At 42.9% G+C, this 17,423-nt stretch overlaps 1 protein-coding gene across 2 annotated transcripts; it reads left to right on the forward strand.

The window, feature by feature from the left end:
- Positions 1–706: 706 nt before the first annotated feature.
- On the forward strand, positions 707–7,062 carry ZBTB42 (zinc finger and BTB domain containing 42). Of its 2 annotated transcripts, none has more exons than XM_050954187.1 (2): positions 707–772; positions 2,272–7,062. In XM_050954187.1, the coding sequence occupies exon 2, from the start codon at positions 2,286–2,288 to the stop codon at positions 3,711–3,713; it is 1,428 nt and encodes a 475-aa protein (XP_050810144.1). In that variant the 5' UTR covers positions 707–772; positions 2,272–2,285; the 3' UTR covers positions 3,714–7,062. The 2 variants fall into 2 exon arrangements, with proteins under 2 accessions (XP_050810144.1, XP_050810146.1); XM_050954189.1 differs by lacking the exon at positions 707–772 and adding an exon at positions 1,429–1,656.
- Positions 7,063–17,423: the final 10,361 nt, after the last annotated feature.

The raw sequence follows: 17,423 nt of genomic DNA on the forward strand, positions 1-17,423 counted from the left end.
TCCTTGGGACGACGGAACGGCATCACCACTACTCCCTGCTACGGGAAATCGATCGTTCCTTCGGAAACCGCTCCCGGGGAAAGTGACTTTCGGGTCGCTGCCTCCTGGGCTTGCAGCACGTTGTGTTGCAGTTAACCAGGCTCTGGTTGGCAGGCGTCCTGCTCTCGGGGTGCTGGGGGGAAGGGGGGAGAAGATACTTTCCAGCCATGATGAGCGCACATTTCCCTGCCAGAGGTGATTTCTCCCGCCCCCTCTCCAGCACAGCCCGGCCAGGAGCTGGCCTTGCGTGCCAGGCCGGGGAGCGCCCCGCAGCACCTTCTCCTCCCCCCGCAAGCCCAGCCACTGCCGCAGCGCGGGACAGCGAGCGGACGATCTCGCGGCACATGCCCGAAGCAGCGGGGCAGCTGCCGCCCCGAGCAGAATGCGGGCAGGCCGGGGAGGGGGCACCGCTGCCGCCGCCTGGAGGCTGGCCGCTTCAGGGGCCGGAGCCGCGAGCGCGGCTGGGGCTATTGTGTGCACCAGCCAGGCAGGGGGAGACACACACACCCCGCTTGCTCAGAGGGAAAGTATCGCGAGAGCGGCTGGCTAACAACCTGCTTCACAACACAAGAGTGCTGCTAGGCTGCCAGCAACAGAGCCCGGGGCTCCTGTCCGCCTCCGGCTGCACGGTCCCCGGCGCCGCCAGCCACATCTGGGGCGGCCGGAGGGGGCGACCCCGCACGTGCGGCTGCGGCCCGGGGGCCGGACGCTGAGCCGCCAGCAAGGCAGGCTGGTAAGTAGCCAGCAGCGGTGCCTTCCCTGCCCCCCCTTCCCCGGCTGGGCTGCATCCCCCTCTGCCTGGGGGCACCCTCCTGCCCTCCCCCCAAGCTCCTTGTGGGCGCTGCCTCTGTCCTCTCCAGTGCATTTGACCCCCTCCCCCAATAGCCCCCCCCAAGAGCCTGCCCACAAAGGGAAAGTCCAGGCAATAGTCCCATAAAGTTATGGGGTGGGGGAGATCCGCAATGAGCCACCCAGCTAAACGAGCCCGCTCGCCTCTCGGAGGCTCCCCTCCCCGGTAAAGTTTGCGAGCTGCGCTGGAGCTGGGAACTTCTCCCAGCAAAGGTCAAACGGGCTCCCTTGTCCCCCTGCGTGGCTGCAGCAGCAGCGGTGGGATTGTTATTAAGCAACTTTCCCAGTATTATTCTTTGGGGGAGGGGGGAGAGGCAGAGCTAGGGGAGGACTCGGTTTAAGTTTATGGGATTTAATAGATGGCTATAAATGGGGTTGCTGGAACTTTAAAAGGCAGCAAGCTGTGGTTGGCTGGTAGCTAGATTTGGAGTAACATATGGCATTAAAAGGAGCACAGCTGGAGGTAGCATTTCCATCGCAGTGAAGTCAGAGCAGCTGACTCTCCAGCTTGCAGTGTAATTAGCAAACCGAGCACTCCCTCCCTCACTCGCATACTCTCCTCTCTCGCACACGCACTCACCCGCCTGCTATTCTTCCGCTACTGCCGAGCAGCACCAGCGCCGCCTTCGCTCGGGGTGCCCTCTCCCACCGCAAACTTGGGCGCCTCCAGGAGGGGCTTTTTTCCCCATGCACCCCTCAGTCCCTGCGCGGCAGCCGGGTAAGGTGAGCCGCCTTGTTGGATCTCCCTGCTTGGAGCTGTTGCCGCAGGTAGTTGGACTTGTCGCCTCACCGCATTTCTCTCGAATTGTTGTTTTGCTTTTAATAACTTTGAGGCCAGTAAACTTTTTGAGGGTGCGGGCTTGATTCCTCGGACCTTTCTCCTGCCGCCCCACCCTCCCCCCAAATCCGTGAAGTGTTCAAGCTCCTTTACTAGTCCACGCAATGAATGAGTGATCTATTATTTAATGTAAAACGATTGCGCATAAAGTTAAGTGTGGGGGTGGATTGATTTGTTTGTTTCATTAAAAAGAACAAAATTGATGCCCGGAGTTAGACATTTCCAGAAATGCATAAACTGCTGGGCTGTCTCTCCCTCTCCTACCCCCCAGTTTGTTAGTGAAAGAGACAAAGGTTGGAGGTGCTGCTTCTTTAGAAGCTTCTGTTTACTTACAATCAAGTTTTTCCTGTTTGCAGCAGGTGTTGAAGGATGAGAAGCATGTTGGCTTTCTTTGTTTTAAATAAAACTATTACAGACAATGAACAGTAAATGTTATCTCCAAGGCTGTTTCTTTGGCTTGTATTACCCAAAAGCCAATCTGTTTGTTACAGCTGCTAGGAGGCTTTAGTTTGTAGTAGCATTCAAGTTTTTCCTGTTTTGAACAGGTTATGAAGGAAGAATGGAGTTTCCAGACCATAGCCGCCAGTTGCTGCAGTGTCTGAGTCAGCAGCGTCACCAGGGCTTCCTGTGTGACTGTACTGTTTTAGTTGGAGAAGCTCAGTTCAGAGCCCACAGAGCTGTTCTTGCTTCTTGCAGCATGTACTTCCATCTTTTCTACAGGGACCAGTTAGACAAAAGGGATATTGTGCATCTGAACAGTGACATTGTCACCGCCTCAGCCTTCAGTCTACTGCTTGAATTCATGTACGAAGGAAAGCTGGAGTTTAACAGTCTTCCAGTTGAAGATGTGCTCGCTGCAGCGAGCTACCTTCACATGTATGACATTGTGAAAGTCTGCAAGGGCAAGTTGAAAGATAAAGAATTGTGTTTGGAAGAAAAGATGAATGATGATGTGGCTAATTTGGAAAAAGAGCATTTTTTAGACATGGGAGTGCCCCTGGTACATGAGTTTGACCTGGGACACAAACAAAAATTCACTGTCACAGAATATGATAGATCAACGAATAAAGATAGGGTCAGTGGTCACCCTGGCTGGTCCTCTGATCTTATAAGTGTCAGCTCTGTGTCTGCAGAGGCAGAATCATGTACCACAGCAGCTGGAAAAACAAAGGCTACTGTCAATAGTTCTGCAGGATCTTTGTCCCAAAGGTCTGTTAACCATACCCCGGCTTCAAGTGATGTGGACTGTGCTCTGGATTTGTCTTTCAAGCCTGTGTCTGGGAGAGATTCCTTACACCCCTCCTACGTCTTTGGACAGCTGGCTTCCGACAGCCAGCAGCAGGGTACTGAGCCACTTGTTAAGGATGAACAAGACTTGCTGTCAGATCAGGAGGACAGTGAAGCAAGGAGTCCAGAGAGTCAGCATTTTGGGAATTCAGCCAAAAGCCTAGTGACAGGGTTAGGACACATATTCACAGGAAATGGCAATTCTCATGCAAGAGAAGATGATATAGATCAAGACCGAGATGAGAGTGAAGATGACATGGATTCATCAGATATCTCCTCCTCTGGTGTGCTTGTGCCTCCTGGGCATATCTGCATTTGCCCCCTTTGTAGCAAAGTTTTTCCAAGCCCGCACATCCTGCAACTGCATCTGAGCTCTCACTTCAGAGATAAAGACGGCTCAAGGACCAGGCTGTCACCTGATGGTTCGGTGCCCACCTGTACGCTTTGTGGGAAGACTTTTTCTTGCATGTACACCTTAAAGAGACATGAAAGGACTCACTCGGGCGAAAAGCCGTATACCTGTGCCCAGTGTGGAAAGAGCTTCCAGTATTCCCACAATCTCAGCCGTCATGCAGTAGTGCATACCAGAGAGAAACCCCATGGCTGCAAATGGTGTGAAAGACGATTTACACAATCCGGTGACTTATACAGACACATCCGTAAATTTCATTGTGGCCTCGTAAAGTCCTTGGTGGTTTGAGACAAGTTGTTGTTGTTGCTAATGTAATGTGTGGGGTTTTTAAGGCAGCATCTGATTTTCTTTTTTTTAAACTGATATTCACATCAGTTAACGATGTTGAAAGATGCTTAAGTATACACTTCAATGGCCTTTTTGCCACAGCCACCTTTTTCTCCCTGTTCACCTCCCCCCCCCCCGCCCAGTTGTCTGTTGCACACCCATGTTACATTATTTCCAAGTTAGTAGAGTGAAAATGATTTAAGTACTTCCTCAATGATTTGGCTTTTATTGTTCATGCTGGAATTACTTGTTGTGTTCATCCCCTCCTCATTTCAAAAAAGATTGATAACAGAATTGGAGAAATACTCCAAGATTTACTTAATCCCCCTAAATGCTAACTGTGTATTTCATGAGAACACAAGAGCTGAACTATAGCTTATTTGATGCGTCTGAGGGAATCTGCTCACTTAACTCCATGTGTCTCAAGACGAGACCTATAGCCTTCTTAAGAAGTAGGCTTAAATTGGCCTAGTTTTTTAAAGAAGTTTGAGAATTCCTTGAATTGTACTTGCATATCTGGCCCAGTTTGGCTTTTGATTCTTACTACTGAATCAGAGTAGTTTTGCAATCAATCCTAAAATCTGAATGAAAAGCCTTGCATGCAGACTTGGCATACTCAGAAGGAAAGTTTTTTTTAAATTCCTTTCTCCCTATCCCTCCTCCAAGGACTATTTGTTGAATAGCACTGAACTGCTTTTGAATTTTAAAAACTGGGTAGAAATGTTTGTCTGCACTATATTCACTCCTTAGTTGTTGAAGGATACACACTAGAGTGAACATGTAAACTCATGTGATATATGAACACACTTCCATCCCTGTCCTGACAAACAAACACACACGGACCAGTCCTGCTACTGCTGGGGAAACATTGCTGCAGTGAGTAAACTTTATAGAGGGTGCAAGATTGGGTCTGTAATATGTACCATAACCTTGCTCAGACATTTGGGAATGGATAAAAGTATACAACAACTGCAGAGGCCAGTGAAGGAAATGAAATGGCTGAGCAGCTAGTTAGGAACTGATGACCAGTATTCTTAAGAGGAAATTGGTCAGTATAATAATATGTGACAGTCAATCTTTTTTTCTTTGTTTTAACGAGGATTTCTGATTTGTTCAGGATACCTGTAGCATCTTTTGGTACATTTTAGTAAAATTACACTTTTTTTTTTTAAATGACCTGTATTAAAGATCTGTAGCTTGGATTTTTTTTTAATGGTTTATATATTGTTAAAGTTGGCAACTGCCCTGGGCCAAGTTCTGTGGAATTCTACCGATTTCTTGGGTAGCACAAATGCAAGCCAGCAGAGGGATTTGGCCCTGATAGTTTCGCACCAGCCTAACAAAATATTAACTTTCCCATTGTTTTCTAAAATTTAGCCCATCTGTAATTATAACCAGTTATTGAATTCCAAACATAGTAATTCAGTTATCTGCCTGAGAGAACACCCTTTGGTCTGTGCATGTCAGTAAATATCAGATTATGCCTCTCCAGTTAAAGCATCGGTTCAAGGTACACGCACATACAGAACTGAATCCTTATGACATCTGTGCTTTTGAATTTCATTTTTCAGAACTGATTTTTTTTAATTAAGAAAAAAAAGTTACTATGTCAAGTTTACTGATACTCCTGGAATGGTTTCTTGAAGTTCACTTATTTTTAAACGAATTTGAAGCACTGAAGTGGATTCTTCTAAATACTGTATTTCAGAATATCGGATTTCATCCCAAAAGAAGGAATTGTCCAGCATTTCCCTTTACATGTATTAAGTAAGCACTACTACCTATGTGGTTTCAACAATGTAATTGTGATATTGAGCTATTGTGAAAGTACTTAAAAAAAAAAAAAAAATCAGGACTTCATTTGTTGTGACCTCCTCCTTATTCATCTCTTAAACTATGAATGTACATGTAATGTGAAATTTTACTTCTACTGTTAGTTTGTTCAGACTAATTTCTTTGCATTACTGTAAAATATTTTTGCTGAACCTGTTACATAGGAACATGTGGGAGAGCACTGTATGTGTGTAAACAGACATGGCTTTGGTACTGTGGTCTTATTCTACTTAATCACTTTTTTTTTTTTTTGCTGTGATTGGAAATAGCACTGAACAAAAATCTACTAAAATTAAGTTATTTTTTTTTCTCCTGATGATACTTGATATAGTATTTATTAGAATTTTTTGAAGTGGAATTATTACTGTTAAACTATTTCAAAATAAGTTAATCTATGCTTCACCTTAAATCTTACACAAACTTCTGTACATGCTGTAAAGTGAACAACTAATACAGTAGTGGTGTTATCTAAACTAGCAATAGTTTTTTTTTAATTTTTCATGTTTTGTGATACTGCTGTTGCATTTCATTCTTCACTTCCTGTTCTTATATATATTTTAAAAGATCAAATATCATAGATTGTGCCATAAGACATCATTTGTACGGGTGCAGGGGAAAGTCAAAACAAGTTTGCATCTGACTTTAGTCTAGAAATAACTCACTAAACTAATGCTATGAGCATGCTGTGTACTGCATTGAAAATGGGGTAGGAGTAAAAGATATAACAAGCTGTGGGGTTTTTAGTGCGTTATTAATGCACTGTTCTTTTCTCATAGCTTAATATTTTTCTCCCCAACCTTAATAGCTTGAATTTCTAAAGTAAAGATGTTTGCACTTATTTTTATTTTAAAGTGACTTTTTTTTGATGCGCTCCGTCTTGGGTGTGTGTTTTTTTTTTTAAAGTTGCAATAGCTTTGAGCATGTCTTCAAAAATGGTTCATTAGAGAAGTACTAAAAACATTGCACACTTATGTTTGTTTTCATAAAATATTTCACTGGGGGAGTTACCTTCTCTATAGAGAATAGTATTGCTCTAAATTTTAAACACTGGATTTGTCTTCTACTACAAACAAAAACTGTGAAGTTAATGTAAAAAAAATCATCAATATTTTTAATTGTTTTTAATCTTGTTGCAGTTCAGATTAAATATGTATATTTAAAGACACTAATTTTTGTGGGAGAGTTTTATAGTATACAGTATGTAGAAAAGCTATTGGAATGGAATATATTTTATAAAAATGTTCTATCACTGTTTTATAGTGAACTATTTTTTTCCTTCAGTGTTAGTACTATTCTGTTTAGTCTAGTTACGACAATCGCGTAAAGAGTGACTTAAGGAAAAACTATTGTTAGCGCTTAGTATTTTTGTGTGGAGTTTTGTTTGCAACTGTATTGGTATGTGCTGTAAAATGTGACAATCGTGATTAGGATTGTTGTCTTTATAAATTTACACAAAATAAAATGTGCTAGAGTTGTACATTGAGCCCTTTCGCTCTTTAACTGAACGTTTAAAAATCTACACGTGATCGTGGTTTCACTGTCTCTTTGAATGACAAGCTACTTTTTCAGGGCCACCTGGAGTTTTAGATACTTCAGGGAATTGCTGTAGTCTTGTCTGACAGGGACATAGACCCAATGTTTAATCCGTTACCCAGTCACTGAGGAAAACTAAATATTCACACTCTGTTCTTCCATTTTGTTGTCCTAATCATACTGAACTTAATTCAAAGCCTACTGATATGCGTGTGAGCCTTTCCACTGACTTGAATGAGATTTTGGATCTGGCCCATTTTTGAGCAACTTTGCAGTATATGCTGTGTGTCTAGAGCTGTTTGCTTCTATTGGGGATGTGGGTACCTATCCCGCAAATGCTTAAGGATTTAGATAACTCTACTCATATGGTCCAATTGACTTGAATGAGATGTCTCCTTAACTTTATCCAGGTGGGAGTAGTCTCACTGAAGTCAATTGGATTACTTATGTGAGTAGTTACTTATGTGTGTAACTATTCACAGGATGGGGCCTTAAGGTCTGAGTCTATTCCCACTGAAGTAAATGTAATGGCTCCCTTCAGCGGGAGTTGGAATTGGGCCCTTTAAAAAAGAAAACACAAATTGGACATGCTGGCTGCCTCTGAGGAGATGAAATAAGCTGTGGTTTTTGCTATATTCTGAAGGACCCAACCAGGGACAGAAAGTTTGAAAGAACTGGTATTGCAGAGCTGCAAGGAAGGAAATCCATAATATTTCAGGGAGGCAGTGAGCATGTTTTGCCCTTTCTTTTGCTGTAATATCTTTATTGCAAAGTCTCATATTCTATTCAAGCACATTTCCTGCCTTGCAGCGCTTCAGTACCTCCTGTCTCGCTCTGTAGGGAGGATAGAATGCTGTTGGAGAGAACTATCATTCCTTCGGCACCCGGCTGTGATGTGATGAAGTGTTGGCAAGTTTTGTATAATTTTATTGGATGTGTAGCCGCTGCTAGAGGTGAGTGAGTGTCTGTTGGTGGGATTCTTACAGCTGTCTGTCTGGCACCAGTATCCATTGTTTTCTTCCATCCCTTGCCTTCTGAATGTACTTGCAGATACAGATGGTTGTTTTCTAGATGCAAACTGAATGTATCCTATTTTATTGCTCTGCTGTATAAAAATGCCTTCCTTTGAGGGATGGTAGACATAGAAGTGTTTTTATTAAACTTACAGTTGACCCTATAAAGTGGATGATCTGCAAATATGTGTCTGTCAAATATTTTCAAACTGAAGAAAGCAGCACTTTGGTTTTTTTTAATTTGGCTTGGGCATACTATGCCCATTTTATTTATGCCAATTAAAAATGTTAAGGTATCTTGGCACTCCAGATCTTGGTGCCTATTGCTTGATAACTTATTAAATTTTAAGATGGAGCTTTGCTGCCTGAAATAAGTAGCAAATGTCACGCTTTTCCACTATGAGAAGACTCAACAGATTCTAAACAAAATAAAAAGGAGGAGAGGGACGTGTATCAGAGTGGCTGCTGGGTTTTGATATCTTTTGAAAGATGCACTTGCTGCTTAGCTATCGATTCAGTCCTGGAAGGTGCTACGTTTTTTTGAGGTGTCAACTGCCTTCTGCTCGATAGCTCATAGGAGATCCTTAGACCTTACAGGGTTGGCCCACGTATTACGTCAAACCAAAACTACACAGAAAAGCAAAACACCTTGGTACCAGACACACAGTGTTGTATGTCCAGCTGTGAAGTTCACACCACCACATGTCACAATGCAGGCCAGAGACCGCTGCAACCACAAAGAAATGACTGTGTGATCTTTTGACCGATGTGGCACAGGAGAGGATATAGCAGCCCAAATATAGCTACCAGCATTTTGCTAATCGTCGGTTGTTTGGAAGCAAAGTGCTATAGGGGGTTTTAATCATATGGGTTCTCCATTCATGTTTTGGATTCTAGATTGTGAGAGGTGGCATCCATGGTTGGCCAAGCTTTTGGTCAAAACAAAACTTAATTTCTTTTAATACAGACTAAGCATCCAGGCCTTGTGGTGTGATGAGGTACTGTCCTTTTGACATTGGAAGCGCACATGAGCAACATCTTGCAACTTGTATAAAAATAAACCAAATTCCTGGCCTAAAATACCAAAATCGGACTGATTCAATCATTCTCAACATTGGGCTTGATAGGTCGAAAGTCAGTAAATACTGATCTGAGGCAGGAGTTGTCTGCTGGGTAATTGAACTTTTCTACTGAATGTGTAGGAATGGCTATCTCAGTAATGCCATTCTGCTTACTGGTCATGGGGCTCAGATATTGCTGTCTTGGCCTGCAGTTGCCACTTCTTTCCAAAGAGTCTTGTGGGTATTTTTTGTTCTGCTCTAAGTATTCCTGAACATAATATGAATCTGCAGCTGTTATCTAAAGGAAGCTGTGGCAGGTGTGACCCAGAGGAAGTAGTGTATGTAGGACAAAGCTGGTATCAAGTAAAATGGAGACAACAGTGCAGTTGGCCTATTAAAACGTTTTGTGCTTGAAGTATAAGGATTGTTAACAGCACCATTGCTAGCCAGCTTAAAGAACAATTTGTCTTGAATCGCTTCTTGTTTATTCCGGGGGGGGGCGGGGGCTGGCTGCAAGTGCAGAAGATGAAGCAAGTTGGTGCAGAGCTGCATCTTCCATAATGATGGAGAGACTCTGTTTTCTTACTCATTTTTATTAATGTAGAATGGGGGTAGTGAAACACTGCCAAAAAATGCAAAGCACTGTACGTACTAGTAACCTACATGTCTTAGGTTGTAAAGTTCTGATTGGCTTCTGACTAGGGCCTTTCATCCAAACGAAAAATATTTGCTAACCCTCTTTAATAGGAAGAGAGAACAAACAATTTGCTTATTGTTACCTTTTCTTGTTTGTTGTTCTCTTTAGTACAGCTGCACACTTCTGTGCACAGCTGGCTCTTGTGCCCTTTCAGAGTGATTTGTCACAGAAAATAAAAGTACTTGCCAACCTGGCTGTAACAAAAAAATCCATTAATATCCTTTTGGCCTTTATATGCATCAAAGTGACAGTCCTACACTACCCCAGTAAGAGAAGTCTGGCACAAACGGGGAGAAAAGTCTGTGCTGCTGCAGGCTGCCAGCCAAAACGTTTTGTGCAGGCCAGCAGTGACAACAGTTTCCATAGGCAGAGGGTCTGCTCTGACAAACCAGCATCCAGCCACCCACTTGAATTAACACCCAGGCCTCTTCCTCTTGTCCCTTCCCACCGACTTGGACAGCTATCTCTTTCTGATTGATTTTTGTTTTTAATGTCTCTCTTGTGTGCCAAGTTGTATTTAAACTGTCTGAGACAGTGTCCTTGGAACTTGCATTTTTAGCTACTTCCCTGTTAACCCATCCATTTATATTCAACGGCCTCTGGCTAGTCCAGTTTATTTTGTGTTCTTTCTAACTGGCTGTGTGTTCTTTGTGGGGCACAGCCTGTGTTTTGCATAGCATCAACCACACCGTTGGCAGCTAACAAACGTCCTAGGAATTGCTGGACTGGATCAGACCCACAGTCCCATCTATTCCAGTATCCTGTCTTTGACAATGGCCAGGATCTGATGCTTCATAGTGTGGTGCAAGAATCTTATAGCAGGCAGATTGGAATTATCTGACCTTCACACTAGGGCTCATACTGATCTGTAGTAGTTAGAGATTTGGCTTAAGACCTGAAACCCAAGGTCACTTCTGTAACTGTTGTTAATAATTATGGTAACTGGATAGTCTTGATGTCATGTAAATATCCACTTCCTTTATCAACCTTACTAATATCTTGGCCTCAATCCCTTCCTGTGCCCATGAGTTCCACAAGTTAATTACACGTGAAAAATTATTCCTTTTTAAAAGCTCCTGTACACAGTCTCCCCTGTCTGGTTTTTTGATAAAATGCCTGTGACCAAGTGCTTTTGCCTTTCACAGTGTGTTCTAAAATGCTCAATATATTGTGTGGAGACAAAAACTTGGCCCTAGCTTTATTAATAAAGTTTAGCTGAAGCCTTATCCCCAAGCTGCTCCTACCTCAGGACTGCTCAGCCCACATCCTGATCATCTCCCTTCCATGTAGGTGGCGTTATGAGCCACCTGCTTAATGCTTTCCCAGTAGGTTCAGTAACTGTTCACAAGGTGGCGTGTTCCAGGTAAACCCTGCATATCTGTTACATTTATAGAGTTCACTAATGTGATCTGAGAATATAATGTTCCACCACGTGACTTCCCTGGCTGCTGGCATGTGACCTAATTAATGCAAGGGGTGTGACTGGCTTGATTGAAAATATTTAGTTGCTGTGTCCCTCTTTGAGTTTAAAAGCAAACCAAGCCAAATCCATAGGGGATTGATAATGGACACACACCCTTTCACTGCCAGGCTAATGATTACAAATTATCTACTTGATCCAAATATATAACTAGTCTTGGCCTATACAGTATAAGAAATGAATCTCCAGGCCATGTTCTAGTGGACTAGTATCCCTGTCACAGAAAAGTCCTCAGTGGCATCTTTATAGCTTTACTAGAAAGGCCAAGAAATGAACTAGGTGACCCCAACCTCTGATATTTGTATGTCTCTGCAACTCAAGGTTAGAATGAAAAATGTTTGGAAGAACAGTCCGCCTATGCTATTGTGTGAATAAATAGAAGACCTCAGTTTTCCCTCCATTCAATTGTCTCTCAAAAGTATTAAACTAGGAGCGAAGAGGTGCATGTGTAAACAAATTTTCCAAGACACAGAAAACAGGACCATTTGGATATAACCCATCTCTACCTCAACAATCCTTTTTACACATATGAACTTCTAAAATTTTGTTTCAGATCGTTAGACAGAGAAAAGGATCCCATAGTTATGGTGAATGCTAGAATATTCTTGCAAGAGAAAACACTATGTAAAATTGCTGAGTTAGATGGCTTGAACTACGGTCCTTGTTACAGATACTCCAGAGTGAGAAGCCAGTTTGTTGATTGCTCCAGGAAAAAGAGGATGATGATTAGGTAAATAATGTTCCCCCTTCACTCCTAGGCCTGTATATCCATTACTGGGGGATTTATCAACTAACCGATGGATAATACTCCTGAATTAGTGCTTGGGTTTGACTGCTGGTGTGTACTGTGTCTGTGTAAAAGGTAACTATGAGGCAAGGTATTTTAAAGATCTTTTAAAGCTTGGAGCCTCTGGTGAATTTTTCACAATATGCAGAAATTGAACAAGCTGTTCAGAAATCCGTCACATCTTTTATTTACTCATATATCAGAAGCTGTTTTAAATAGAAGGGATCAGCAACAGGACATTGAGTTTTCTCTAAATTAGAGGTAAACTCTTCTCTCTCTCTCTCTCTCTCTCAAAGAGGAAATCCCTATATGCAGGGATCCAACATTGCTGTCTAATCATTTTCTTGAATCATTTCCCTAAACCCACTCTCAATCTCGGTTTACTGGATTCATTTTGTAATTAAACCTTTTCAGGATGCAGTTTAAAATTTATATGCATACTATAACTCTCTGGTGGTTCCTCAGATTTGGATAAGCAAGGAACTTCTATTCTCAGTGTGACAGGCTATAAAAGTGGATTTATATCAGTTTATAAAGTCATGTTGTGGGGTAATGAATGAAACTAACAGGTAGAAATATTGGGTCCAGTTCTATTTTCAATGTTCCAGGGAGAAGGAGCCACTCTACAGGGGGAAAAATAAACAACCCCAATTTAACATGATTCTATAATAAAAACATTTTAATGGCTTTAATGTAGGGCTGGATGAACCCCAGCAGGTATTTGTCCAACCTGTTCTTTGAAACCTCTAATAAGCGGGTTGTGGAACCTCCCTTGGAAGCCTATGCCAGAGTTTAACTTCCCTTATAGTTACAAAGTATTTTTTCCCCCTAATCTCTAATTTAAATCTTCCTTGCTGCAGACTAAGGCCCTTAGGACTTGTCCTGCTGCCAGTAGACATGGAGAATAATTAATTACCATCCTCTTTATATATGGCCGGTGAAAGGATGTTTCACGCCCTCAGTGAAACTTCCACCTTGCGCCCTCCCTCTCCCCCCCTGGAGCCTCTGCCCTGAGGCACCCCTCCCCTGCAGCAGCTCCGCCCTGAGGTGCCCCCTTGCAGCAGCAGCTCCACCCTGAGGCACCTCCCCTCCGCCTCAGCTCACCCCTGCTCCGTCTCCACCCCAAGCACGCCGTCACTGCTTTACTTCTCCCACCTCCCAGGCTTGAGGTGCCAATCAGCTTAGGCACCGCAAACCTGGGAGGTGGGAGAAGTGAAGCAGCCACAGCGTGCCCAGGGAGGAGGTGGGGCAGGGGTGAGCAGTTCCCCTGCATGCTGCCCCTCCCCCTTACTTGCTGCAGGTGGCCCTCTCCGCACTTCCCTGCCCCAGCTCCCTCCGCCTAAATGCCGGCAGTGACCGGGGCGGCCAAAGATCCGGCCACCGCAGTAGCTGCCAAAGAAAATAGCACCCCCGAAATCCTAGTGCCCTAAATGGTTGCACTGGGCCCTGTCTTTATAACAGCCCTTAACAATATTTGCAGACTGTTATCTGGTCCACTCCTCAGTCATCTTTTCTCAGGACTTAACTTGTCTAGAATTTTTAATCTTTCTTTGTTGGCCAGGTTTTCTACACCTTCTACCTTTTTTGTTGCTCTCCTCTAAACTCTCTCCAGTTTGTGAAATATTTCCTAGTGTGTGGCGCCAAGACCTGGCCACAGCACTGCAGCTGAGCCCTCACCATTGCAGAGTAGAGCAGGACAATTACCTCCTGTGTCTTCCTTATAATGCTCCTGTTAATATCCTCCTGTGCAGGGCTTAAATGCAGCCAGAGCTGGGTGGAGCGGAGCTCTGGTAAACATTTTCAACCTCTGTGGAGTTTTTATTGTGTGTGTGTGTGTGTGGGGGGGGGGGAGTAATGGGTGGCTCTGTGAAATACTCTGAGAATTTAAGCCCTGCTCCTGTGCCAATTCTTGGGGCACCTGGGACTGAGAGTCACCTCATTACTCACTGCCTCTATGGAGAGAGGGAGCCTTTCTTGTGATAGGTCAGGGAGCTGACACCCACCTATCGGCCTTTCAGCCACTCAAGCCCTCACAGCCCCATATCTGCCTTACAGAATAACAATAGGTGCCTCCCGATCACCGTGTCCCTTTGGATCATTCCCCTGTGAACTCTAGCCCCTCACACTGGTTATTCACAAAATTCCACAGCCTCAACACCCAACGGTGCGGTATATCCCAGTTTTACCTTAACCCGCCACTCCTGTAAACGACGCAGCACTTATAAAAAAACAAAGAAGGCTTAAATAATCGAGAATAAAGATTTAACTAGAAAGGAGTGTGGTGGAAATAACTGGTTACAAAGCAAAACAAAATCACAAAATGCAAACCTGGGTCTATGCTTATCAATAGTTACCTTTCCTACCTAATAAAATAAAGTTCCCCCACCCTCCCCAAAGTTCACTCTGTTGCACAGTTGGCTGGTTTCTCAAGAACCAAGGTCCAAACATTTGTGAAAGCAGGGTTTTCCTCAGTGAATGGGTATACAGTGTGTTTCCCTCCTCTGTGTTGTGCTGAGAGCAGCTTTTTGTTTCTATGTACAGGCAGGGCCAAGCCCTGTCTTCTTGTAAAGTTGCTTAATTATCTTTAAGTGACTTTGATTATCGTTGCCTCTGGTTTCCTAGTCAAAGTCTTAGTATTGCATAAGGCTAAACAAATTGAGCTTTGCACTACATCACCAGCCAAATAGAGAAGGGGTGACAACTCCTCCGTGCCTGAATGGGCAGTCACCGAAACACGTTTTCTCCTGGTGACTAACTTCTACTCCAAGTCCATGAAGCAGACTTTCAACATAAATACATCACTCCTTAAATATTACCTGTATATACATCTTGCAATGATTATGAATCTTGACAAGTTATGAACTTTCTGTATATACCGTACACTTTAGTCTGTATAGATAAATATCCTGTAAGTGGTGTATGGTATAGTGAGTTTGTCAGGTCGGTGTTAAGAGCTTTTTGCAAAGACCAGGGGACCTTTTGCCAAGGGGTCTATGTCACAACACCCCAGAATGATGATAGCCTTTTACCCAATTGCATCCCATTGTTGACTCGTATTCAATTTGTGATCTGCTATAAGCACTAGATCCTTTTCAGCAGTGTTAATGCCTAGCCATCTATTCCCCATTTTGTAATTGCGCATCTGATTTTTCCTTCCTAAGTGTAGTACTTTGCATTTATCTTTATTGAATTTCATCTTGTTGATTTCAGACCAATCCTCCAATTTGTCAAGGCCATTTTGGAGTCTAATCTTGTCTGTCAAAATGATTGCAATACCTGCCATTTTAGTGTCATCTGCAGATTTTATAAGCATAATCTTCACTCCATCATCCAAGTCATTAATGAAAATATTGAATATTACTAGACCAACATGGGACCCCATTAGATATGTTCTTCGAGTTTGACTGAACCATTTACTACTCTTCGAGTACGGTCTTTCAAACTGTTACGCACCCACCTTACAGTAATTTCAAGACCACCACATTTCCCTAGTTTGCTTATGAAAATGTCATTTGGGACTATGTCAAAAGCATTACTAAAATCAAGATATCACATCTGTTGCTTCTCCCCCACCCACTAGAGCAGTAAACCTGTCAAAGAAGGAAATTAGGTTGGTTTGACGATATTTGTTCTTGACAAATCCACTTTGGCTATTACTTTTACTTATCCTTACATCCTGCTTACAAACTGATTTCTTAATAATTTGTTCCAGTATATTTCCAAGTATTGAAGTTAGGCTGACTGGTCTATAGCTTCCTCGGTTCTTAACATCATGCTGTTGTGCCTTTTAATACTGTCTTTTTGAGACACTGCTGGCATTCCTGAACTGCTTTTCCCCACCCCCAGGGACTGTACTGACCAGTTCTCTGCATTTATTAGTCTGCTTTTTTGGAGTCCATTATCTCCATTCTGCTGCTCTCACTCCTTCCTTTCCCTAAAATCATGAAATCTACCATTTCATGATCACTTTCACCCAGTTGCATTCAGCCTAAAGATCGGCAGCCAACCTAGTGCCGAATGCCCACCTGTTCTGCTTTTGAAAATGCCTTAGTTAATTCTTTAGTGATGAATTAACTTCCCCTGCATAAAGGCAATGGGAGTCTTTATGCAGAAACGTGCAAGGGAAACTGGAGGAAATATAAATCCAATCCCAGGCTAGCACATGGCCACAATGCTACTTGAACTGAACTGACACTAACAAAGGGTGTTAAGGCCACGGAATCAGTGAGGTGGTGCCAATCAATGCCAGGACCTATCCTGTTTCCCTCTGTGTCAGTTGATGGAGTACTTGTGCAGATGCCTCTTCAGTGTGTAGCACAAGAATAGCTTATTGAGATGAAGTGTGGCCCAATGTTTAGGGTGATAACCAGAGACTGCCTGTTTGATTTGGGGGGGGGGGAATCACTTCTTATCCCCACTTTAAAGGTGCTAATAGTGGCCTTCCTCATATTGTGAGGAAAATATATTAGATTGTGAGTCTTTGAAATGCTCTGGTGTGGGGGAAAGGGGAAGCCTATGGAAGTACTTTAGGTGGATAAAATGCCACTTCTCCAGTGGCTTTAGCCAAGTGAACTTCAGGAGTACAGAGAAACTCACGCAAGACTGTTGTGCCAGGGTGAATTTCACCCATGATGATTATTAATAAAATTAGAAACAATTATCTCTAAGAATTACATTTAAAAAGTCACCTGAGATTTTGAAACCACAAAAAAACACCTGTTCCTTACTTCTTGGCTTGTAAAACTAGATTTGACAAGATCAGACAACACTTTGCTTTGCAATGTTTGCAAATGTCAAAATATGCTGAAACTTATTCAAGTTCTGCCCCGTGTTCAGTATCAGCACAATGATTTCCTTGTGGCATTTTTTTCTGTGCCTTCCATGGCATATTTGCAGTTTCTTACAACATTTCATTATTTACCTTCAAATAAAAGGATGACTTTGAAATCCGTGTGACTTTTTTTTTTTTTTAGAGTAAAGAAAGTTGAAAGATCTATTTTTAAAAATTTTTATCATGAAGGATCTCCAAAATGTGCTGTATTCTATATGTATGTCTCCTAGATCTTTAATGATGCACAGCAACACTATGAAACAAGAAGTGAAGAATCCTATAGCCAAATGAAAACAGTAGGAAAAAGGTGGATGTGCAAAATGTAATTACTAAACTGGAATTTGGCCAGGACACTGGGGCTATCTTATGAAAAAGTCAGAAGATCTTTAATTTTCACAGCATCAGGATCTCTTGTTTGCCATCTCAACTTGGGACT

The sequence above is a fragment of the Gopherus flavomarginatus genome, chromosome 5 (genome assembly GCF_025201925.1).
Source record: "Gopherus flavomarginatus isolate rGopFla2 chromosome 5, rGopFla2.mat.asm, whole genome shotgun sequence".
Lineage (NCBI taxonomy): Eukaryota > Metazoa > Chordata > Testudines > Testudinidae > Gopherus > Gopherus flavomarginatus.

Excerpts from the sequence above, each read along its gene's own strand:
- ZBTB42 (XM_050954187.1), top strand. The coding sequence starts at position 2,286 with ATGGAGTTTCCAGACCATAGCCGCCAGTTGCTGCAGTGTCTGAGTCAG.